Source organism: Papio anubis, chromosome 3 (assembly GCF_008728515.1).
Source record: "Papio anubis isolate 15944 chromosome 3, Panubis1.0, whole genome shotgun sequence".
In the NCBI taxonomy this organism is placed as follows: Eukaryota; Metazoa; Chordata; class Mammalia; order Primates; family Cercopithecidae; genus Papio; species Papio anubis.
In genome coordinates, this window is record NC_044978.1 from 182657460 (window position 1) to 182683720 (window position 26261).

General features: G+C 47.8%; 1 protein-coding gene and 1 pseudogene across 2 annotated transcripts in view; one reads left to right on the top strand and one right to left on the bottom strand.

Moving 5' to 3' along the window:
* The window catches only part of ZFYVE28 (zinc finger FYVE-type containing 28), a 145523-nt gene that overhangs the window by 79441 nt on the left and 39821 nt on the right, over nucleotides 1–26261 (top strand). For both annotated transcript variants that reach the window (XM_031664780.1, XM_003890889.5), the window contains exons 6-7: nucleotides 945–1034; nucleotides 15963–16064. In XM_031664780.1, the coding sequence (XP_031520640.1) occupies nucleotides 945–1034; nucleotides 15963–16064 (192 nt within the window). The remainder of the gene's footprint in view (nucleotides 1–944; nucleotides 1035–15962; nucleotides 16065–26261) is intronic.
* LOC116274226 lies at nucleotides 11535–12168 on the bottom strand (annotated as a pseudogene).

The following is a 26261-nucleotide window of genomic DNA, read 5'->3' on the forward strand; positions in this document are numbered from 1 at the left end:
CCTCACCTCCTCACTCCTCAGCTCCTTACTCCTCACGTTCTCACTCCTCACCTCCTCACCTCCTCAATCCTCACCTCCTCACTCCTCAATCCTCACTCCTCACCTCCCCAGGCCAGGATTGGGTTGTTGCTGGGTTTTAAGTCTGCTGAACAAGTGTTTCTTTTGTGGGGGGTGGGGCGGGGGAAGCCATCAGTATTCTTCTCAGGCTTTGTACAGTAATTTGGAGTCTGGTTTTCTCAGCGGACTTTGGGGCTAAGATGTAACCTCGTTGTTTCTCTTGTTCGAGTGGTACTTTGGTGTTTGGAAGATTTGAAATGGACTAATATCACATTGTATGTTTGTTATTTTTAAAAAGCAAATTTTTACTATTTATGCTTTGAGAGATATTTCAAATTATCAGAAAATAAGATGACAGGAAATTCCTTTTATCTTGAAAAGGTGCGACGCCAGCAGGCCTGCTCACGAGGTGCAGGAAAAGCCCTGTGCAGGCCCGGGTGGGGGGAAATAAAGCTGGTTTCTCAGGGAAGTGTTGAATTGTTTGGGGCAGCGTTTTTGTTCTGTGTTCATTCTTGACACTGGAGTTGTTTCAGTTTCCTGGCTGAGCAGAGCTGTCCTCTGGGTTGCCTTACCTTCTTTGCTGGGCATCATAGCTGTCCTCATACATCCTCCCTGCCCCTGCCTCCTGGGACAGAGGTGGGGACTGGCAGATGGAAAGGTCAAGCTGGGGCCACCTGCCAGGGCATTCAGGGAAGTGCGTGGCCTTTTCCTGCAGCCCCAGCCCCTTGCACATACGAGGACCGGGGGTGGCATGTGTCACCTCTTGATGTGGCCACCACGCGTGACCGCAGGTGCAGACTGAGCGCACTGCCCATCCCTGCTGGGGTCTGACCTGTGGCTGCGGTGGACCAGCCCTCACGCTGCTCACTGTCCCTCTCTCCGGACAGGGCCCTTGACTTCGGGTACCTGACCCAGGACATGATTGATGACTACGAGCCTGCCCTCATGTTCAGCATCCCCAGGCTGGCCATCGTGTGGTGAGTGCCTCCTGTGCCCAGGCCCTCTGCAGAAACCTGCAGGACGGGCAGGGCTGACGGTGCCGGGTCCCGTGTGGGTGCTGTTCCATGGCGCCTCTACCGCACAGTGGCCGCTCGGCTGCCCCAGGTCAGTCACCAGGCAGGCCTGCTTTCGGCCCTCAGCAGACCAGGGACCACGTGTCCTGAGTGCCTTCTGTTCACCTTGCTGGTGAGGGAGGCTCTGTCACCCTAGATAGGGCAAGGTGGCATAACACCTGGCACCTGGCACTGCACAGGTGAGATCGACATGTGAGCTCATTAGTCACAGGAGACCATGCGGGTCACACAGGGCCATGCTCGGAACAGAGTGGCCTCACAGGGGCTGTGGGAGGCAGACTTGGTGGTGACAAGAGGACGAGGTGCCCCCTGGTCCCTCAGGAGGATGTGATTGGCTTGTTTGAATGATTTGGGGGCCGGCAGGGAGGTGAAGCTCATTGGGTTGAAGGGCAGGTGGGGGCAGTCGGTCTGGCTGCGGGAATAGCTGTGTGGAGCCTTTCCTGCCAGCGGGGCCCATCTGGGAGAGCAGGGAACTCAAGGCAGCCTGTAGGGCCCTGTGGGGCTCAAGGACGTGAAAACAGCACATGGAAGCTCAGGCCTGAAATCCACCGAGGCAGGAGGCATGGGGTCACCCGCTCAGCGCTCTGAGCTGCTTGGGGCCAAGGTCAGAACCCAGGGGTTCTGGGGCTTGGCCCATGCTGCTCAGCCACACCCTGACTCTAGACGGGGATTCCCCATGCCCCTGCCAGGCGGATGGTCACGGGGGCGGAACAGTGAGTGGGCCACAGAGAGCTTAATGGAGCTTGCAGCTGGCGGGGAGTGGGGAGGGTCCAGTGGGCAGCGGCCTGCAGGTGTGGGACTGGGCAGAGTAGGGGATGGGGATCCCTTGAGAGAGATGCCCTGTGGAGATGTGGACATCAGTGAAGTGGTCAGGGAGTGTGCGGTGGGCACAGAGGCCAGGACTGGCCCAGGCTCAGGCCGTGCTGAGGACCCCCAGGGAACCCCGGGGCACAGGCACACGTGGCAGCGTGCTGGGGTCGAACATGGATACCCCTCCCGTGGGAAATGGGGGTGCAGAGGTGGGAGCATGTGGGGCGGTGGCAGTGCAGTGGGCTGGGGCCGGTGGCCAGGCCTGTAGGGGACAGAGGTGCTTAACCCCGGGATGTGCCGATCACCCCTTGTTGGAGCGGGGAGCAATGGGGGCTGCTGCCGGGACCAGTCCGGACTCCCCTGGGCCAGGCTGCCCACTCGCCTACGTCCTGGGCGCCACCTCCTCAGGGAGGGCTCCAGCGTGGTCTCTATCTGCCGGGCCCTGGCTCCCCAGAGTCCCCTCCAATAGCTCAGGGCCTGGCCTGTTTCCTGCACTGTTCTTCACCTGTCCTCACAGAGGTTGCGTCTTTCAAAGTTAGCAAACCAGAGAGAGCGAGCCTCACATTGCGCCAGAGGGAGGCTCGGAGGCAGGCTCGGATATCCTCCTCCCGTTAGAGTCGGGGAACTTCCCTTCACCTGAAGACCTCGAGGCTGGAGGGCGGGGTGTCCCCAGTGGCCTCCAAGGTGGCTTGAAGGGAAGTGTCCTGGTGGGGAGAGGCTACCCGGAAGCTACTACAGAGCACCCCTTCCCATGGGCCACAGGATTTGGTGACATTGTTTTTCTTTACTAGACAAGTGTCTCTCTGTGGCCAAACTCACTTTGAAGAAAATGACAGGCAATTTTGGTCCTTATTCTTCTCTTTGTTTAAAAAACACAACAGCAAAGATCCAGTGAGCCGGCCTTGTCTCCGCCAGGGCGCAGGGCACGGTGAGCCTTTCCCTCGGGTACAGGTGTCTCCTTGTCCCAAGGGCACTCACAGCAAATGAACAGCTCTGCTGTCCTTGTAGAAAGTTCTCCGTGCGTGCTTTGAGGTGTGGCACCAAGCCACCCGCCCACTCACGCCCACTCATGCCTGTGTCAGCGCACTGCTGAGGCCCTGGCTGGACTTCCTCTTAAAGGTCGGGCCTGGTGTGTGCCGATGACCCCAGGTGACCCTCCCCGCAGGCCGCACCCCAGGCACACTGTGTTTCTGGACTTTCACACTGAGTCTGCTGCCCACGTTTGCCGAGTACAGGCGACCACAGAACAGCAGCCGCTTCCCACCAGTATCATCTGTGTCCTGTTTGCCAACCTCATTCCACCTGCCGGTGGCCAAACCTCTGCTCCTCCTTCTGTCCTGAGCTCTCATCCTGGGAGGCAAGGGGAGGCGGAGGGGAGTGGGGGACTGGGGAGGGGAGGCCAGGGGAGGGAGGTTGGGGGAATTGTGGGGGCAGCTGGGGGAGGGAGGTGCGGGAGTGTGGGGGGTCAGGGAAGGGCAGCAAGGGAGGCCAGTGCTCGTTGGGAGGCTGAAGGAGGGAGGTGGGGGAGGGAAGCTGGGGCTTCTGTTGGCAGAGGCTTTGTCCCGTGGGTCCCCTCCTGGAGGCACTGGTGTGGGGTCCTCTCCAGCTCAGGACAGAGGGAGAGCCTGGAAAGGGAGTGAGGGACCCCCAGGAGGTGAAGGAGGGAGGAAGGATGAGCAGGCACAGGAGCCCAAAGCCGGAGTCCAGGGAGCAGGCCTGTCCAGGGGGGTGGCCAGCTGTGAGCCCCCCAGAGGCAGGCATCTAGCCGCAGAGCCAGGCTGCGGATACGAGGAACCGTGGGGTGCACCAGGCTGCCACTGCAACCCCTCTGTGCGGCGAGCCTCCAGCAGGGCAAGTGAGTGCTGAGCGGGAGAGTGCCGAGCAGGCAGCTGTTCCTAAGGCCACCCCTCGGGGATGCTCACCGGGGCCCTGCAGTCCTGCACCACCAGTGGCTCCCGGTCTTCTTCCTCGTCGTCCACAGCAACCGCTTTGAGCCTCACAGGCAGAAGCCCAGCTGCCCAGGGTGGGGCCCAGAGCCTGCTCCTTCTTGTGTTCACTCAGCGAGCAAGTATTGAGTGCCTGCTGCATACCTCACCCTATGCTTGTAGCAGGGAGATGGACAGGTGGGCTGACCACAGGGCTGTGGAATGTTCTGGATGCTGGAAGGGGAACTCAGTGCAGGGACCCGATGGGGTGGACAGGAGCTGGAGGCATGAGGGAGAGGCTCACCAGGGCAGCTGGCCCAGAGGTGGGAGCCGTGCAGGTGGCGGGAGGGGGGCACATTGGTGCAGGTGGTGTGTGCTCAGGGGCGTGGCCAGGGCTCGAGCAAGGACCAGGGGCCACAGGAGCTTCTGCAGCAGTGAAGACCCCTGTAGCCGGCATTCCTGGGCCCACACCCTCACAGGATCCTGCCTCTGTGAAGTGGGCATCCTGGGACCCCCAGGTGACCCCCAGGGAACACTGAGAGCAGAGGGGAGGCGGGGGCGCTGAGCGGGGCAGGAGCTGGGGGTGGAGCTCCTCTGTGGCTCTGCCCGTGACTCTGCTGCTGCCCAGGAGCCCCAGTCCCTTCTCCAGTACACCGTGTCACAGAACTGTGATGCCACATTGACCAAGCACAAGCTGCGGGCCAGGCTCCGGCCCCCTTCTGAGGGGCTTCCAGTGGCAAAGGCTCTGCTGGGGGTCAACAGCTGGAGGTGGCAGAACCAAGCCCAGCCAAGGGTCAGAGCCTGCTGCTCACCTGTGACACAAGAAAGCAGAAACTCTAGCTCTGTGGCCGGCAGAGGAGGCCTGCCTGGGGCAGAGGCAGTGGTAAACCGAGGCCTTCAGGTTGGCACAGGGAGGTGGAGGGGAGGGCTGGGTGGGACCCTGCCCCCTGTTTAGGGTGCAGCCTGGCAGAGTCTGGCCTTACCAGGCAGTGAGGACAAAAACTGGAGGTCATCCCTGTGGGGACTTGCTCTGAGCCGCAGGAGAGGGGCCCCACTTGCCCTGAACCCCTCGGCCTGTCCCCTCCTTAAGACCTGCATCCAGTCAGTCCCTTCTGCCGGTGGAGACAAGCGTCCTGAGGAGAGTGTCTCCACGAGGCTCAGACTCTTCGACAAACTGGTTTTACTTTTGGGGATTTATCTTAAAACAGTTTCTTTTTTTTTTTTTTTAAACTTTTTATTTATTTTTTTAAATTAAAAAATAGAGACAGGGTCTTGCTATGTTGTCCAGGCTCGTCTCAAGTTCCTGGGCTCTAGCAATCTGACTGCCTTGGCCTCCTAAAGTGCTAGGATTACAGGCGTGAGCTGCCGTGCCCAGCCCTGGCCTTAAAACAGTTCCTTTAAAGGAAGAAATGAAATAAAACCTCTAGACCCAGTGGTCACTTCTCAGTCCCCATCAGCACAGAGCTGGCTGCTCCCGTCGCTGTGACTTCGCCCGCCCGCTGGTCTACACTCACAGCTCTGCTTCGGGTGCTTCCCAGACCGGAACTGTGCAGAACCCAGGCCCCTCTCCTCTACCCCTCCCTTCCTCCCCAGGCCCCTCCTTCCAGCCCATCCCAGAACATGTCCAGGAGCCACCGCCCCCATGGCCTGCGGGATGGTTGCCAGATCCTCTTCAGGGGCCCTCGCCCATCCACCTGTGTCAAGACAAGGTGTCATCTCGGCCCTGCTCAGACCCTTGCCGGAGCTCCCACTGTGATCCACCTGCGCCCACACCCAGCCTCTCCCCAGTCCCCGCTCCCACTGTGATCCACCTGCGCCCACACTCAGCCTCTCCCCAGTCCCCGTGCACCCGCTGCCCTGATCTCCACCACGCTGTCCCCTTCGCTCCAGAGTCCCTTTGGCTGTCCTATCCCTACAGCCTCACTGTCCCCTCCACTGCACTGTCCCCTTTTCCATGATGTTTCCTCCTCCACTCTGTCCCCTCTGCTCCAGTGTTCTCTTGGCCATTCCATCCTCTCCACCATGCTGTCCCCTTCACTGCACCGTCCCCTCCTCTATGCTGTTCCCTCCTCCATGCTGTCCCCTCCTCCATGCTGTCCCCTCCTCTATGCTGTTCCCTCCTCCATGCTGTTCCCTCCTCCATGCTGTCCCATCCTCTGTGATGTCCCATTCTCCATGCTGTCCCCTCCTCTGTACTGTTCCCTCCTCCATGCTGTCTCCTGCTCTATGATGTCCCCTCCTCTGTGCTGTCCCCTCCTCTGTACTGTCCCCTCCTCCCTGCTGTCCCTCCCTCTGCGATGTCCCCACCACTGCACCGCTCATCCAAGCCCATCTCCCACCAGCATGTTGCGTGACTTACTCTGTTATTTATTTTTCCATTATTGAGATAAAATTCATTACCCTATGACTCACCCATCTAAAGTGCACAGTCATTTTTGGTACATTCAGAATTGTGCAGCCATCACCACAAATTCCGTGACATTTTCATTACTCACAACGATGTCTGTTACTCCTGAGCGGCCACCTCCACCCCCGATCTCCTTCATCCTGCCCCGTAACCCTGGGGAACCACAAACCTATTTTCTGTTTCTATAGATTTACCTATTTGGGTTATTCGTATAAATGGGATTTCTGTTATTTTTGTGTCTCCCCCACTAGACCATAACTTATTCACTGATGCACCCTGAGTGCCTGGCATGTCCTAGCACAGTAGACTTTTACAGAATTTTGTTGCATTGATCTGATGGGGCACAAATATATATCCACAAAGATTATCCCTGAAGTATTACTTGTAATCATCAAAATTTGAGAAGGGATGGATATCCAGAATTGAGGGATTGGTTAAAAACAATACTCTAGCCATTTAAATAATGACAGAGAAAATCTCCTAATGCTATGCAAAAACATCCCCAGTGTATTAAGTACAAAAATTGTTATCAAATAGTATGTCTCTATTTTACAGCGTTCCTTAAAATGATAGATAACACTTTTGTAAACAGAAATTAAGGCAATAAACATTCTTCTTTATTGTGGTAAAATATACATAACAAAATTCGCCATTTTGACCCTTTCTTAGGGTTTTAATGGCAAAAATTGCAATTACTTTTGCACCAAGCTAATATATAGAATTTATCCTCTTGTGACTGTCTTATTTCACTTCACATAATATTTTCAAGCTTCCTCCATGCGTAGCATGTGTCAGAATTTCCTTCCTTTTTAAGGCTGAATAATATTCCATTGTATGTAATTAGGTGTTGTTTTAAATAAGGAATTTGCAATAACATTCAAAAGAGTAAAATGCCTAGGAATAAATTTAATCAAGAAGGTGAAAGACATGGATGCTGAAAACTAAAAAACATTGCTGAAAAAATTAAAGACATAATTAAACAGAGAGACATTCCATGTTCATGGATGGGAAGACCAACACTCCATTAAGTGATCTACAGATGCAATGCAATTGCTGTCAAAACCCCACTGGCCTTTTGGTTTTGCAGAAATGGAAAAGGTGTTCTAAAATTCATATGGAACTGCAGTGGGCCCTAAGTAGCCAAAACAATATTGACAAACAAAAACAAAGTTGGAAGATTCGTACATCCTGATTTCAAAACTTACTACAAGTCAAAACCTATGGTACTGGCATAAAGATAGATGTATAGACCAATGGAATAAAATTGAGAGGCCATAAATAAATCCAAACATCTATGGTGAACTGATTATTGACAAGGGGGCCAAGATCATTCAATAAGGAAAGAACAGTCTCTTCAAAGAATGTTCCTGGGGCAACTGGATAACCACATGCAAAAGAACAAAGTTGTACCCTGCGATGGTTAACTTCATGTGTCATCTTGGCTAGGCCACATTACCCAGATATTTGGTAAAATACCAGTCTGAATTTTGCTGTGAAGGTATTTTTTTTCTTTTTATAATGATAAACTGGCAATTTATAATTGTGCAGATTTATAGAGTGCAAAGTTGTATTATAATCTATGAATGCAGTGTGGAATAATTAAATCAAGCTGGTTAACATATCCATCACCTCAAATAGTTAACATTTTTTGAATGAGAACATTTTAAATTTACTCTCTTAAAATTTGGAAATGTCCAACACTCTGTTTTTGACTGTATTCACTATGATGTGCAAAGAACTCAAAAAAAGAAGAAACATTCTTCTAGTCTGAGATTTTATACTCTTTGGCCATTCCCCACACCCCCAGCCTCTATAACCACTGTTCTGCTCTCTGATTCTGTAAGTTCAATTGTTTGAGATTCCACATATAAGTGAGAACATATGGTATTTGTCTTCCTGGGTCTTAGTTATTTCACTTAGCATAATGTTCTAAAATTCCATCCAATTCTTCACAAATATCAGAATCTCTTTTGTTTTTAAGGCTGAATAGTATTCTATTGTATATATGTATATATACCACAATTTCTTTATTCATCTGTTAAACGCTTAGATTGATTTCATATCTTAGCTACTGTGAATAATGCTGCAATAAACATGAGACTACAGACATCCCTTCAACAAACTCATTTCAGATGTTTGGGGTAAATACCCAGAAGTGGGATTGCTGGATCATATGGTAATTATATTTGTAGTTTTTTGGAGGAATCTCTGTACTGTTTTCCATAATGGCTGTACCAATTTACGTTCCTACCAGTGGTGTGCAAGGGTTCCCTTTTCTCCACATGCTTGGTAACACTGATCTTTCATCTTCTTGATAAAAGATATTCAGACAAATGAGAAGTGATATCTCATTGTGGCTTTAGTTTGCTTTTCTCTAATGACTAGTGATGTTGGTCATTTGTCTTCTTTTGAGAAATGTTTTTAATCACTGAAATGCAAGGATGGTTCAAAATACACAAATTGATAATTGTGATACATCACATTAATAGAATGAAAAAAACCCATATGATCATCCCATTAGATACAGAAAAAGCATTTGATAAAATTCAACACCCTTTTATGATGAAAAAATCAGCAAATTAGATGTAGAAGGAATGTATCCCTTCAAGAGTACCATTGAGTGAAAATGCAAAAAAAAAAAAAAAAAGAAAGAAAGAAAGAAAGAATGTGCCTTAATACAATAAAGGCCATATTTAATGAGAAGCCCACAGCTAACATCATACTCAATGGAGAAAAATTGAAAGCCTTTCCTCTACGATATGGAGCAAGGCAAAGATGCCTACTCTTGCCACTTCTATTAAATATAGTATTGGAAGTCCTTGCCAAAGCAATTAGGCAAGAGAAAGAAAGAAAAGGCATCCAAATAGGAAAAGAAGTGAAATTGTTACTGTTTGCTGGCAACTTTAAATATATATATTTTATTTATTATTATTATTGCTATTATAATATATTTTGAGACAGGGTCTTGCTCTGTCACCCAGGCTGGAGTGCAGTGGCACAATCTCAGCTCACTACAGCCTCCACCTACCAGGTTTAAGCGATTCTCCTGCCTCAGCCTCCTGAACAGCTGGGACTACACGCATGTGCCACCATGCCCAGCTAATTTTTTTTTTTTTTTTGAGACGGAGTGTCACTCTGTTGCCCAGGCTGGAGTGCAGTGGCATGATCTCAGCTCACTGCAGGCTCCGCCTCCCAGGTTCACACCATTCTCCTGCCTCAGCCTCCCGAGTAGCTGGGACTACAGGTGCCCGCCACCATGCCTGGCTAATTTTTTGTATTTTTAGTAGAGACAGGGTTTCACCATATTGGCCAGGCTGGTCTTGAACTCCTGATCTGGTGATCCACCTGCCTCGGACTCCCAAAGTGCTGGGATTATAGGTGTGAGCCACCGCGCCCGGCCGGCAACCTTATCTTATATGTGGAAAACCCTACAGACTCCACAAAAAAACTGTTAGGACTAATAATGAATATAGTAAAGTTCCAGGACACAAAATCAACACACAAAAATTAGTAGCATTTTTATACACTAACAATACACTATCTGAAAGAAGAAATCAAGAGAATAATCTCATTTACAACAGCTACAAAAAAATACTAAGGAATAATTTTTATCACGGAGCTGAAAAACCTGTGCACTGAAAACTATAAAACACCAATGAAATCAATTCAAGAAGACAAATGAAAGATATTCCATGTTCATGGATTGGAAAAATTAATGTTGTTAAAATGTCCATACTACCCAAATAAATCTACATGTTTAATGTAATCCCTTTCAAAAGCCCAACATCCTTTTATTTATGAAAAGAGAAAAAATCCTGAAATTCCTATAGAACCATAAAAACCCACGAATAGCCAAGGCAATCATGAGCAGAAAGGACAAAGCTGGATATACCACACTACCTGATTTTAAACTTTACTACAAAGCTATAGTAATTTTAAAACAGCTTGGAATTGGCAAAAACAAGACAACAGGACACATACCAGTGGAACAGAATAAAGAGCCCAGAAGCGAACCCAACTAATTTTCAACAAAGGTGCCAAGAAGACAAGGACAGCTTCTTCAATAAATGGTGCTGGGAAATCTGAAATTTTCGCATGTCAAAGAATGAAGCTAGACCCTTAATCAACTCAGAATGGATTAAAGAGCTAAATATAAGACCAGAAACTCTAAAACTACTAGAAGAAAACTTAGGGGAAAGACTACACAACATTAGTCTGGGTAGTGACTTTTTGGATTTGGCCCCAAAGTGCAGGCAACAAAAATAAATATAGATAAATTGGATTACATCAAACTGAAAAGCTTCTGCATAGCAAAAGGAACAACAGGGTGCAGAGACAACCTATGGATTGGGAGAAAATATTTACAATTCATACATCTGATGGGTTAATATCCAACATATATAAAGAACTCAAAAAATTAAACAGCAAGAAAACAACAACAACAACAACAAAAATGGGTAAGAGACTGGGTTTGGTGGCTCATGCCTGTAATCCTAACACTTTGGGATGCTGAGGCAGCAGAATAGCTTGAGGCCAGGAGTTTGAGACCAGCCTAGACAACATAATGAAACCTCGTCCCAATGGCAAAAAACCAGGTGTGGTGGTGTGTGCCTGTAGTCCCAGCCACTTGGGAGGCAAAGGCAAGAGGATTACTTGAGCCCAGGAGTTTGAGTTTGCAGTAAGCTTTGATCATGCCATCGAATTACAGTCTGGGCAACGGAATGAGACTCTGTCTCTTAAAAAAAAAAAATGAAAAAGTAAGATTTAAAGACAAAGGGAAAAGGAAAAAATGTGAGTAAGGGAACTGAATATACATTTTCACTGAAGTTTTTAGAGCCATGAATGTATTTTTGCACAAACGCTTTTATCATGTGCAATCGTTTTTTTGTAAACGATTTTTTGTAAAGCCAGCAGAGACAGGTTAGAGTGATGTTTTCACCTGAGTATATGACAGAAAAATGTTTGAATCATTATTAGTTTCCTGTACTGGCAGTATTAATCGGGAAGAAAGTGGTTGAATAGAGAATAGTAAGAGCAAGGCCATTTAGTCAGTACTTTCACATAGGGCTTGGTCATTTGCAACAATAAATTTGTTCATTGGCAGGATTTCCCACCAAGTTAGTATAGATTCTATGCTATTTGACAAAAGATAGCAATAATAAAGTTAATTTTTTTTTTCTCTTCAGCATTTGCTTTAAGAGAAAAATCCTGAAGCTTGTAGGGATTTCTGATGCCAGGAAACCATGAAACGTGAGAGTATATTTAGCAATCAGGGTGACTTAGCTCATGGTAATTGGCACGTGTATAGTTATAATTTGCATTCTAGTTATTTAAACTGAGATATTCTTGATCAGGCTGAACACACTGTGAGTGGAAGATTGCTTTCCCTGAGAAATAAGATAGAGTCTTTGGAGGATGGCCTTGGTAAACTGGTAGGTCAGCTTCTCTGGATTTTGGCGATTTCTCTAGTTCTTCCATCATTCCTCAGGGCCCTGGCAATTTTCTGAGTAAGTCACGGGGTTCTGGTTGACTTTTCTTTTTCCCTGAAGGTTTTCCATAAAGTTTTTCTTTATTTTTCAATATAAATGGAAAGATGTCTTTGGTTTTATCTACCCCTGGATACAAGATGCCATCTTGGCATTACGTGGGAATTCGTGAAGGTATTAAAATGGTCAGAGCTTCTTCCTGCTACTATGGTTCTCCAGTTATACACAGGTTCCTCTGTGGGCAACACTTCTTAGCAGATGGAATTTCCTCTGACGTGAGGACAGTGGTTGATGAAAGCCAGGTCATTTTTGTCATCTGGGGAGGACTGAAGATCAGTTGAATGTTACATCAGTACCTCAAAAGCACCTTCAAATGCTTCACCCAGCTTGTCTTGTTCAACACAAGTCATGCTTCCTTGAATGGATGATTCTTCCCATCGGTGTCCAATGTAGCATCCACTGTACAATGTGGATACAACCTTCCCTGTCCTCTGAAACGCATGTCAGCACTACCCTGCTGTGAGTATTTTAAAGATGAGATTAGCATTTAAATCAGTAGACTCTGAGTACAGCTGACGACTCTCCGTGATGTGGGTGGGCCTCATCCAATTAGTGGAAGGCCCTGAGAGAAACAGACTGAGATCCCCAAGTAAGAGGGAATCCAGCTTACAGACTCCTTGGATTGGAGCTGCCATGTCAACTCTTCTCTGGGTCTCCAGCAGAATTTGGACTTGCCAGCCCCCACAATTGCATGAAATAATTCCTTAAAATAAATAAATCTTTCTCTCTTGTTCTGTTTCTGTAGAGAACTTTGATACAGAGGGTAAGTATTCCTGTTCTCAGATTTTTCAATGGATTTGACATCAAAAGCACCACCACAAAAAGATAAAAAGAGAAACTGGACCTCATCAAAATTTAAAATTGTGATGCATCAAAAGATATTATAAAGAAAATGAAAAGACAACCTAAAGAATATTTGCAGATCATATATCTGTTGAAGATTTAATATATAAAGAACCCTTTCAACTCAACAACAAATTGACAAACAATCCAATTTAAAAATGAGTAAAGACTTGAATAGACATTTCTCCAAAGAAGATATACACGTGGCCAACAGGCACGTGAAAAAGATGGTCCACATCATTTGTTATTAAGGAAATGTAAATCAAAACCATGATGAGATGCCACTTCAGACCCACCAGGATGGCTGTAATCAAAAAAATTGGAAAAGAATACGTAGTGAGAGTGTGGAGAAGTCAAAACCCTTGGATTGCTGGCGGGAGTGTAAAACGCCGCAGCTGCTACAGAAAACAGTTGGTGGTTCCTTAAAAAGTTAAACATAGAATTATATGATCCATATGGTCATACCACATACCCTTCTAGGCATATACCCAAGAGAGATGAAAACATATGTCCGTGAACAAACTTCTACACGAATGTTTATGGCAGCATTATTCATAATAGCCCAAAGACAGAAACAATCCAAACGTCCACCCGTGGATGAATGAAGAAATGTATGTGCGGGAACATTCGCCACGTGCCACAGCATCATGAGCCTTGAAAACGTGGTGCAAGGTGAAAACTGGTCACAAAGGTCACGCATTACGTGATTCTGTTTACATGGAACACCCAGAATAGGCCAATTCAGAGAGACAGAAAGCAGATGAGGGATTGCCATGGCTGAGGTGAATAAGTCAGTGGTGATTATTAAAAGGGTGTTTTCTGGGGTGATAAAAACCTTTTGAAACTAGAGAGGTGATGGGTGCACAGCACCATGAATGCAGAAAATGCCTCAGAATCGTACCCTTTAAAACAATTGTTTGTTATATGAATTTCTTTGAAAAAAGAAAAGGGAAGACTGGCCACCCCCACTTCCAGCAGGGCCCAGCTTTCTCCACTGTGCAGGATGTCCTCTGGCCTGCTCACCTTAGCTGGATCTGGGCCAGGCCCCTCACGGTGCCCCCACACCCCTGGCCACACCGAGACCCCGGGATCCAGCCTTCCAGGCTCACTGGTGGGTGACTGCCTTACCCCTGCTCGTGGCAGCGTGGACACAGGCCTGGGTGGCCTGTCGGGCTGTAGCCATGGGCAGCAGCTGCATCAGACCCACCATTTCTAGCAATAGCTCATTCCCAGGCCTCATTCTGAGCCCCTTCAGCCAGATTCCTGCAAGTGCCAGGCCAGGTGCAGAGACAGATGCTGAGCCTCTGGCTACCGCCTGGGGGCTGCTCCCCACCTCTCCCCACCTCTGGCCCCTACACCCCGTTACTTCAGCACCTGAGCCTGATCTCCCGTCCTACAGGCCTTCTCTCTGTAGTTCGGGCATCTGCAGAGTTGCTGAGCAGCAGGGCTCGGCCATCGTGGACTGCTTGGCCCTTCGTCCAGCACGCGAAAGCCGACACACGGCTGGATGCAGGGATACAGCCCGGTGGTCCTTGGGTCCCCGCAGGCTCCCAGGAGGAGGTGGCACAGCAGCCTCCGGGTCTGAGCCTCCTGATGAACGAGTTCTTTTCTGAGGACCTGGGCCAGCAGCTCTCATGGGCGGACCTTGTTCCCCGACTCCTGCTGACTGCCCTGGGGGGCAGCTGAGTCCTTCCTTGGCCACACTGCTGCCCGGAACAGGCAGGAGCGAGGTTTCCAGACGGGCAGACGTTGGGTGCACGGGTCATTGCGGGGCTGAGTCCTATGCCCAGCAGGGAGGAGCTCTACTGGGGTTGGGGATGGCTTCCCTGAGGCCCGGCCGCTGGAGTCAGGGCTGCCCCCTTCCCTGCTCTATTTCCCTCTGCCTTTGTCCTGAGACTGCCTGATTCACCCATAGAGTTAAGGCTCGGTTTGGGTAATTGTCCCCTGAATACTGTTTGTTTAATCAGGACAGGCAGCTCATGTAAGAGCCACAAAGGACACCAAGCAGAATGGAAGGCTGGCTGTGCTGTCCGCTCACCCGCAGGAGGTCAGGACACAGCCTCCTGCCGAGCTGAGCTGGCCACTCCACAGGGCCTGGCGCCCCCATGCCCCAAAGGCAGCACTGCACATACTTTTCCTGTGACTTTCAAATCTTTTTTTTGCACATGAAACCCAACGATTTTTAGGGAAAAACATTCCCTTTGTTCAATTCCCTTTATCAGCCCTTCTCACTGAGCTGGGTGCGTTGGACAAGGAGACTGTCCCTGAGCTGCTGGGGACTTGGTGTTGGATAGTGTTGGCTGGACCTGACCTTGGTGTCATGTCTGCAGAAAGAGACAGGCCGGTGGTGCTCCATTTACACAGACAAGCCCACTTGTCTGTGCTCTGATGAGGAAGAACATGATGATGATGAGGGACAGGGGACGATTTCATGGGTGGATACTCCCCAGGCACCTGAGACATGGTCTGGTCCCAGAAGACCCAGGAGGAGGCACCCAGAGAAGGTGCTCTGGGATGGGTGCCCTCAAGGAGAGACGGGCTGAGACATGGATGATCAAGGCACACTTGGAGCTGGGCAGGGCTGGACGGTGCACAGAGAGGAGTGGGGGCCGCCAGAGGTGGCATCTGGGAAGCTCGTCCTTCAGCAGGCCTTGAGCCAGACTCTGGGGTAGGGACAGTGAGGAAAACCGGCCTCAGCCACATGGGGCTGCAGTCCTGGGGAGGGGAGCTTCTCGGGGCCTGGTGGGCACCACAAGGGAGGTGGGTCCTGTGTGGGAGATGAGGGGAGGCTGCTTTGGTCTTGTGGGGTGGTGGAGCATTGGCCAGGCTGCAGGAAGGGAACCCGTGCAGGACCTCAGCTCACACCTGCAGCTGGTTTTGCTTTTGGAGAAGATGGTTCCAGGTCCAGTTCTCATAAGGCTCTGCAGATAAATTTAACCACAAATCCAGTTTTTATAACTTGCAAGAAGGTAGGTTTTGGTAACAAACCTTGAGGCGAATTTATCTGATTGCAGCACCGATGTGTGCAGATACACTTTTCTGATTACTTTACGACCCCTCCAGTGAACACAAGCTAATCAACTGCAAAAGAGGGTGAAGTCTGGGTAATAATTTTTACTGCTTTTTCTAAACTTATTTATGATGCAATCACACAAGGCAAAGCATGAGGCGGCGGCCGTGCTGGGACAGTGACGCTGCAGAGTCCCAGCGGCCGTGGTTTTCGCAGGTGGTTAAGTTGGGCTGTCCGCGGCACCCAGGGGGCCACAGGCCTGACATCCTGGCTTTTGTGTCTCAAATGCAGTGGCCTCGTGGTCTATGCGGACGGACCCCTGAACTTGGACCGCAAGGCAGAAGACATGTCCGAGCTGTTCCGGCCCTTCCACACGTTGCTGCGGAAAATAAGGTGGGGATAGAGATAGAGGAGATGGGGGAGGGGAGGGGGACAGGAGGGCCACGGGTGGGCGCTGAAGTCATGTTTAGCTGCTGCCTCCAGGTCCTCCTCCTCTCTGCGAGGAAGGATGGGCCGGTTAATATTCCTGGTGAGCGGGGTGGGGGTCACAAACGACCCATGGGGGTCACAGAGTCCTGGCTTTTGCCCCTGCCTGGGCATTGCATGGGGTGGGCGCTCTCTTGGGCTGAGCTGGGGGAGTGAACCTCACACTTCCTGACATAGTGCAGCAACAGCTAACTATCCCCACTGTCCCCACCGTCCCCACTGTCCCCATTGTCCCCACCGTCCCCATTGTCCCCACCGTCCCCAAAGCGCTCGCTTCTGTTGGAGTCATGGTGCTCTACCTATGCCTTTTGTCTTTAGTTACTGGTTTACGTCTGTGTCCACGTGGGGGACCCCCCCTTTTAAAACATGATGCCTTCCCTTCATATGGGCCAAGGGCTTTGCTGGGTGGCCTGAGCCGACAGAACCCAGCTGTGGCTTCCTGGAGGGATGGGGGCCACATGAAGCTCATGGCCACGTGTCCTCCATGTGCCACCCTGGCTCTGTGGCCTGGGACAGCTCGGTATTTCCTACTACAGCCCCTGATCACTGCAACCAGGTTTCCTTCGGGGACCCAGAAGCCTAGAACTCCGCCCCGTGAGGGCCAGAGGTCCTGTGAGTCCAGACAGTGGAACGTGACCCCATGGGCTATGGGCTGCCTGTCACCCTTGCAGATGGGGTTGTGAGCTCTTGGGGCCTTGGCAGGTGGTCCTTGGTGTCAGTGGGCTGAGGGGCAGGGGTGCTTGGTTCAGTCCATGTTTCATCTGGGAGATGGCTGTCGTTGCTTCCCTCCTGCTTGGGGGGGATGGGACATGGGGGAGACCACAGCAAGGAGAGGCACAGACGCCACCTAGGCTGGGAAGGCACATGCGCCCCCCCCACCCCACATATGGGGGTCTTACAGGAAAGGTGGCGCAGGCACCGGGCCGTGGCTGGAGAATGAGCCTCCTGGGCAATGTGAGGCCGGAAGGGGGCCTAGGCCACGCAGGAGCGGCGTGGACGTCCTGGGAGCATATCCGCCCTTGGCCTACATGGGCACTGGAGAGGGATATGAAGCTGAACGGGCTGGAGGCAGAATGCTGTCGAGGGGTTAGTGCTGGGATTACAGGCGGACCACCACGCCCAGCTAATTAAAAAATTGTTTTGTAAAGATGGGGTCTCGCCATGTTGCCCAGGCTGGTCTTGAACTCCTAGGCTTAAACTTTCCTCCTGCCTTGGTCTTCCAAAGGGTTGGGATTACAGGTGTGAGTCACCTCACCTTGCGGAAAGCTGTGTGGATAGAATGTGACTCTGCTGCCCACCCTGGGGCCTTGATGTGGGGAACCTCACCCATGGGTAGGGCAGCTGGGACCCAGGTGTGCACCCACAGGCTGGCCCTGCCGCCCCGACAGAACTGCTGCTTGTGCCCCCTGCCCACGCACGGAGAACAGCGAGAGTCCATGGATGAACCTGCACCTCCTCCAGTGTCAGGGTTTGAGGACTTACCTGTTACTGTCCACGTGGCCTGACGTTGACAGAGCTTCAGAAACTGCTAACTTCAGCTGAGGATCACGTGCCACCCTGGAAGAGGAAAGCCGGAAAGAGGTGTCCGAGTAGAGCCCTTAAAAAGAACCTGCAGTCTGTTGTAAAATAATTGGCAAAAAATATGAAATTTTTAGAGTGGATATTTTAATATAGGCAATATGTAGGAAATATAGGCAGACACAACCAGGCAACTTCATGTCTTTTTAAAAGCTGGGCAAAACTACTGCTTTGGGAGAGATAGGATGCCCAGGCTGTGGTGGCCAGTTCTCCAGCTGCAGCAACTACAGAAAATCTGCTGGATACATTTGAAAGATCCTGTTTTTTATTTTTGAGACAGAGTCTCGCTCTGTCACCCAGGCTGGAGTGCAGTGGCGCCATCTCGGCTCACTGCAAGCTCTACCTCCCAGATTCACGCCATTCTCCTGCCTCAGCCTCCCGAGTAGCTGAGACTACAGGCGCCTGCCACCATGCCCGGCTAATATTTTGTATTTTTAGTAGAGACGGGGTTTCACTGTGTTAACCAGGATGGTCTTGATCTCCTGACCTCGTGATCCACCTGCCTCGGCCTCCCAAAGTGCTGTGATTACAGGTGTGAGCCACCGCACCCAGCTGTTTTTTTTGAGACGGAGTCTCGCTGTTTCCCAGGCTGGAGTGTAGTGGTGTGATCTCAGCTCACTGCAGTCTCCGCCTCCGGGTTCAAGAGATTCTTCTGCCTCAGCCTCCTGAGTAGCTGGGATTACAGATGCGCGCCACCATGCCTGGCTAATTTTTATATTTTTATTTTATTTATTTATTTATTTTTAATATTTTTAGTAGAGACAGGGTTTCACCATGTTGGTCAGGCTGGTCTTGAACCCCTGACCTCATGATCCGCCCACCTCGGCCTCCCACAGTGCTGGGATTACAGGTGTGAGCCACCGTGCCCAGCCAAAAGATCATGCTTTTAAAGGTACCTGAACTATGGAAGTGAGGACTGGGTGAACTGATACCCCAGGGAAGGGAGCCTTTTAAGGTGAGCTGCAGTCTACTTGGCTGTTTTTCCCCCGGGAAGATTTGATGATTCCAGGCTCATCCAGGGCCCAGGCTTCCCAGGCAGAGAAGCTCCGCTGGAGAAAGAACATCTAATCACAAGGGCTGGCGGAACAGTCTGGCAGCTTCGGGGCATTCAAGCAGCACGCCTGCCAGTCCTGGAGAAGCAGGAAATATAGGCAGAAAGCCCCCTGACAACAGGCTTCCTGCAGTTCCCAGGTGCTTAGGAACAAAAGCATGCCTTGAGGCCAGGTGCAGTGGCTTACACCTGTAATCCAGGCACTTTGGGAGGCCCAGATGGGTGGATCACCTGAGGTCAGGAGTGTGAGACCAGCCTGACCAACATGGTGAAACCCTGTCTTTACTAAAAATATAAAAATTAGCGGGGCATGGTGGTGGATGCCTATAATCCCAGCTATTTGGGAGGCTGAGTCAGGAGAATCACTTGAACCCGGGAGGCGGAGGTTGCAGTGAGCCAAGATTGCGCCACTGTACTCCAGCCTGGGTGACAGAGCAAAACTCCATCTCAATAAAACAAAGAAACAACAACAACAACAACAACAAAAAAGCATGCCGTGAGCACACTCCTAGAGATGTTTGCCAGATTTTGAAGTTGCATGTGACTGGAGGCTGAGCTGGAACTTGGAAGGACAGAACTCGGTCTCCTGCAGACTTTGGGGTTTGAGAAGACAGAGAGCCCAGCAGACTCAGAACTGCAGTAACCAGACCTAAGCTGCAGCCAAGCCTCAACCTACTCCGTTTCTGAAGGGAATGCAATAATGGACCTCATGCGGTCAGTCTAACAGAGAAAGGGGCAGTCCTCTCTGGTGGAAAAATCGTCATCTGTAACCTTTATGATTCTTTTATATCCAATGTCTATCATATAATCCAAAATTGCTTAAAATGTTGGCCGGGTACAGTGGCTCACTCCTGTAATCCCAGCACTTTGGGAAGGCAAGGCGGGCGGATCACCTGAGGTCAGGAGTTTGAGACCAGCCTGGCCAACACGGCAAAACCCCATCTCTACAAGAATACAAAAATTAGCCAGACGTGGTGGTGCATGCCTGTAATCCCAGCTACTTGGGAGGCTGAGACCAGAGAATCGCTTGAACCCAGGAGGTGGAGGTTGCAGTGAACCAAGATCATGCCACTGTACTCCAGCCTGAGTGACAGAGTGAGACTCTGTCTCAAAAAAAAAAAAAAAAAAAGTTAAAGAGACAAGAAAATACTGTAATCCCAGCACTTTGGGAGGTGAGGCGGAGTAGATCACAAGGTCAAGGAGATCAAAGACCATCCTAGCTAACATAGGTGAAACCCGTCTACTAAAAATATAAAAATTAGCCAGGCATGGTGGCACACACCTGTAGTCCCAGCTACTTGGGAGGCTGAGGCAGGAGAATCGCTTAAACCTGGGAGGTGGAGGTTGCAGTGAGCCAAGATTGCACCACTGTGCTCCAGCCTGGGCCACAGAGTGAGACTCCATCTCAAAAAAAAAAAAAAAAAAAGACAAGAAAATATATAAATATATCTGATAGTTTAGAGAAGAGCCAGAAAGTGGATGCAGACTGCTGATGATCCAGATTCTACACCCAAGGATGTGAACACAGTTCTGATTAATATGTTAAAGAAAATAGAAGGGGGGCAAATTAGATAAGAGGATGGAGAATTGAACAGAGAATTGGAATCTATCCAGAGAGACACAACCAAGCCCGGTGGCATGTACCTGTAGTCCCAGCTGCTCTGGAGGCTGAGGCTGGAGGGTCACTTGAGCCCAGGAGTTCTAAGTTCTAGTGTGCTATGCTGATCAGGTGTCTGCACTAAACTTTGGCATCAATATGGTGACCTCCTGCAGCAGGGAACCACCAGGTTGCCTAAGAAGTGGAACTGGCCCAGGTCAGAAATGCAGCAGGTCAAAACTCCCGTGCTGATCAGTAGTGGGATTGCACCATTACAGTACAGTGTGAATAGCCACTGCACTGCAGCCAGGACGACATAGCAAGACTCCATCTCGAAAGAAAGAAAGAGGGGAAGGAAAGAAAGGAAAGGACGGAAGAAAGAAAAAAAATGACATTCTAAAGCAAAGAAAATTCACAATTTGACAATAAGGACACAGTAGATGGGTTTAATAGCAGATTGGACCCAGCAGAACATAGAAGTAGTCAGCTTGAGGATAGCTCAATAGAAGAGACCCAAACTGAAGCTCAGACAGGAAAAAAGAGGGGAACAACAATAAGAAACAACAACGGAAAACCAGAATAGAACATAAGAGACATGTGTAACAAACTCCAAAGGCCTAAAATACATAGTTGGAGCCCCAGAAAGAGAGAAGAGAGAGAAGGGGCAGAAGCAATATTCAAAGAAGTAATGGCTAAACATTTCCCCAAATTCCAAAAGACAAAAATCTCCAGCCACGGATTCAGCAAGAAAACTACAAACAAAAAACCAACCAGCATACCTGGGTATATCATAGTGAAATTGCCAAAAACAAAGACAAAAAATTTGACAAGCAGCAAGAGGAAAAGGACATACTACTTTGAAACAAACATAAGATGGATAGCTGTCTTCTCAACAAACAAAAACAATGGAAGCCAACAAGCAGTGAAATAACGTATATTTAAACTGCTGAAGGAAGTCAGGCGCGGTGGCTCACGCCTGTGATCCCAGCACTTTGGGAGGCTGAAGTGGGAGGATCACTTGAACCAGGAGTTGGAGACCAGCCTGACCAACATGGTGAAACCTCATCTCTACTAAAAATTCAAAAATCAGCCAGGCATGGTGGTGCACTCCTGTCATCCCAGCTGAGACACGAGAATCACTTGAACCCGGGAGGCGGAGGTTGCAGCCAGCAGAGATCATGCCACTGCTCTCCAGCCTGGGCAACAGAGTGAAAATCTGTCTCAAAAACAGACAAAACAAAACAAAACAAAACAAAACAAAAACTGCTGAAGGAAAATAGCTGACAATCAGAATTTTATAACCAGCAATAATATCCTTCAAAAATGAAGGTGATATTTTGCCTTCATGGGTTATTACAAAACACAGAACTGAAGGAATTTGTTATCAGCAACCTGCACATAAAACAATTAATTGGAGTTCTTCAGAAAAAAAATATATCAGATGGAAATGTAGAAATGCTAGAGAGGCCAGGCGCGGTGGCTCCTGCCTGTAATCCGAGTTACTGCCTGTAATCCAACACTTTGGGAGGCCAAGGCAGGAGGATCCCTTGACCTCAGGAGTTTGAGACTAGCCTGGACAACATAGTGAGGCTGTCTCTCTACTTAAAAAAAAAAAATTAGCTGGATATGGTGGCATGCCTGTAGTTCCGTCTTACTCAGGAGGCTAAGGTGGGAGGATCATTTGAGCCCAGGAGTTTGAGGTTGCGGTGAGCTATCATTGTGCCACTGCTCTCCAGCTTGGGTGACAGAGAGGCCCTGTCTTAAGAAAAGTAATGCAAGAGAGACTGAAGAACATGGTGTAGGTTAATATAAATGAATATTAACTGTACAAAATAATTGTAGTGTCTGTGGAGTTTAAATTATACATAGTACTAAAATTCATGATACAAGTAGCAGAAAAGACAGAAAGGGGTAAATGGAATTTTAAAGTTGTATTGGAAATGTGATTGAATAAATTATTTATATTAGAATGTGGTCAATCAAGGATCACTATTATAATATTAGGATAACACTAAAATAATAAAGATGAATAACTAGCAAATTCATAGAAGCAAAAACATCCAAAATAAGGTAAGAACAGAGAAAGAAAAGATACAACAAATGGACCAAATGGAAAAAAATAATTAGATGAAAGATACAAACCTAACCACATCAGTGATTACATTAAATACGAATGGACTAAATATTCTAAGTATAAAACTAAGTTTACTGGTCTGGCTTAAAACAGCAGCAACAACAGGAGCTTGTTGTTGGGCTGTTGTTGCTGGGCTCAAACAATCCATCCACTTGGGCCTCCCAAAGTGCTGGGACTACAGGTATGAACCACTGCACTCAGCCTCCACATACTTTTAAGAAGAACATAAGGCTGGGCCCGGTGGCTCATGTGTGTAATCCTAGCACTTTGGGAGGCCGAGGTGGGTGGATCATTTGAGGTCAGGAGTTCAAGACCAGCCTGGCCAAAGTGGTGAAACCCCGTCTCTACTGAAGATACAAAAATTAGCCAGGCGGTAGTGGCGCATGCCTGTAATCCCAGCTACTCAGGAGGTTGAGGGCAGAGCGAGACTCTGTCTCAAAAACAAAACAAAACAAAACAAACAAAACAGGCAATTCAGTAGGAAGATGTCACAATCCCAAATCTGTATGTATGGGCGGAATAACATAGCTGTAAAACTTTTGTAAAGCAAATCACAAAAATATAAGGTGGAATAGACAAATCCAAAACCAGCAGGATACTTTCTCTCTCTGTAACTGATGGAACTAACAGGAAAACCCTTGAGGATGTAAGAAATCTCAATAACAAAACCAACAAACTTGACCTAACTTACATGTGTCACAGTACATCCAACAATTGCCACAATTCATGTTCTTTTTTTTTTTTTTTTTTTTTTTTTTGAGACAGAATCTCACTCTGTCGCCCAGGCTGGAGTGCAGTGGTGCGATCTTGGCTCATTGCAACCTGTGCTTCCTAGGCTCAACCGATTCTTCTGCCTCAACCTCCTGAGTAATTTTTTGTATAGATTCCAATTATCTGTTTAAATTTTTCATCCTCTATCTAATTTGCCCCCTTCAATTTTCTTTAACATATTAAAACAACAACAATAAAAAACTTAATTGGGCATGGTGGCACACTCCTGTAGTCCCAGCTACTTGGGAGGCTGAGGTAGGAGGATTGCTTGAACCCAGGAGTTTAAGGGTGCAGTGAGCTATGATCCTGCCACTGTATTCCAGTCTGGGCAACAGAGTAAGACCTCATCTCTAAAAAAAAAAAAAAAAAGGAAAATTAAGATGAGGCCTAAGCAGTGCTTTGAAGGAAATTTATAGCACGAAATGCTATAAATTAGAGCAGAATAAAGGATGAAATTCAATTATGTAAAATTTTATCTAAGGAAGCTAGGAAAAATAAGTTTAATACCTCAAGAAAGCAGGAGGAAAGAAATAATAAAAATAAGAACAGATGTCAATGAAATGCAAAACAAATGTATAGTAGGGGAAAGACAAACCCAAAAGTTAGGTTTTTTGTTTGTTTGAGACAGAGTCTAGCTCTGTCACCCAGGCTGGAGTGCAGTGGCATGGTCTCGGCTCACTGCAGCCTCTGCCTCCCAGGTTTAAGCGATTCTTCTGCCTCAGACTCCTAGGTAGCTGGGATTACAGACGCCTGCCACCACACCCAGCTAATTTTTTTGTATTTTTAGTAAAGACGGAGTTTCACTGTGTTGGCCAGGCTGGTCTTGAACTCCTGACCTTGTGATCTGCCCACTTTGGCCTCCCAAAGTGCTGGGATTACAAGTGTGAGCCGTCATGCCTGGCCCCAAAAGTTTGTTATTTTAAAAGATTAATAAAATTGATAAATTTCTAGCTGGACTAGTTCAAGAGAAAAAAGATAAAACATAAATCACTAATAATATAGATGGAAAGGAGACATCACCACAGACCTTACAGATATTAAAATGATAGTAAGAGGATATTATAAACAACTTTGTATCACTAAATTTGACAATTTGAATTAATTGGACAAATTCCTCAAAAAAGCAATTAAAGCTAACAGAAGAAGAAATAGAAAACCTTTTAATCCAATATCTATTAAAGAAGTTGAATTCATTATTTTAAAACCTTCCCACAAAGAAAACATCAGGCACGCATGGCTTTCCTTATGTATTCTTCTAAACATTTAAAGAAGAAATAACACAAGTCTTATATAAATTCTTTCAGAGAATAGAAAAAAAAAAGACATTTTCTAACTTTTTATTATTATTATTGAGACAGACTCTCACTTTGTCACGCAGGCTGGAGTGTGGCGGCACAATCTAGACTCACTACAACCTCTGCCTCCCAGGCTCAAGTGATCCTCACACCTCAGCCTCCTGAGTAGCTGGGACCGCAGGCATGCACCACTATGCCCAGCTAATTTTTGTATTTTTTGTAGAGACAGGGTTTTACTATGTTGCCCAGGCTGGTCTCAAACTCCTGGGCTCAAGCAATCCAACTACCTCGGCCTCTCAAAATGCTGGGATTACAGGCATGAGCCACCATAACCAGCCCTAACTCTTTTTTTTTTTTTTTTTTGATCAGTAAGAGTATAATCTAAACATTTAAACCTGACCAAGATATTACAAGAAACAACAACTACACCAATCTCTCATGAACACAGATGCAAATACCCTTAAAAAGATACAGACAAATGAAACCCAACCATATATAAATAAGATATATCATGACCAAGAGAAATGTACACACATTGCTCACACTTGTAATCCCCGGACTTTGGGAGGCTGAGGCAGGAGGATCACTTGAGCCCAGGAGTTTGGGACCAACCTCAGCAATATAGTGAGACCTCATCTCTACAAAAAAGTTACAAATTAGTCGAGCATGGTGGTACACATCTGTACTGACAGCTACTTGGGAGGCTGAGATGGGACGATTGCTTGAGCCTGGGAGGCAGAGGCTGCAGTGAGCTGTGATCAGACCACTGCACTCCAGCCTGGGTGACAGAGCAAGACATTGTCTCAAAACTTAAAAAAAAAAGAAATGTATTCCAGATATGCAAGATTGGCTTAACATTTGAAAATCAAATTGATGTTTTGCCACATTAATTTTTAAAATTGGAAGAAAAATCATATAATTTTGAAAGATGCGGGAAAAGCATTTGAAAAAATTTCACACCAATTTTATGATGAAAACATCTCTTAGCAATAAACAAAGCAGAACAAGAAAAGCATCTCTTAGCAAACTAGGAATAGGAGGGAACTTCTTTAATCTGGCCACAGATAGATAAAGGTACAGATTTCATCCGTGTGTATCTCTTTGTGTGTGTTGTCTATTGTGTGTGTACTACAGCACATATCCCTGAGATTAGGAAGAAGATGTCTACTATTCACTATCTCCATTTAACATTGTATTGTGGCCTAGCAAGTGCAATAAGGCAAAAATAAAAGGAAAATTAGAAAGTTACACACATTGGAAATGAAGGACTAAAACTGCCATTTTATGTAGATAACGTGATCAAGTACTTAGGAAACTCAGAAGCATCTTCCAACTATTAGAAATAATAAGTAGATTTAGCAAGGTCACTAGGTAAAAGATCAATATACAAAAATAAATGGTCTTTCTGTATGCCAGCAATAAATAAATGCAAAATGAAATCAAAATACTGTCTTAGTCAATTTTGTGTTGCTATCACAGAATACCTAAGACTCAGTAATTTATAAAAGAAGGAGGTTCATTTAGCTCATGATTCTGGAGATTGGGAGGTACAAGATCAAGTGGCTGCATCTGGTTAACTTCTGGTGCAGACCTTGTGCTCTGTCGTAACGTGGCAGAGAAGCAGGAGGGGAAGGGGGCATGTGCGAAGAGGCCACACACGAGAGGCAGCCTCACTTCA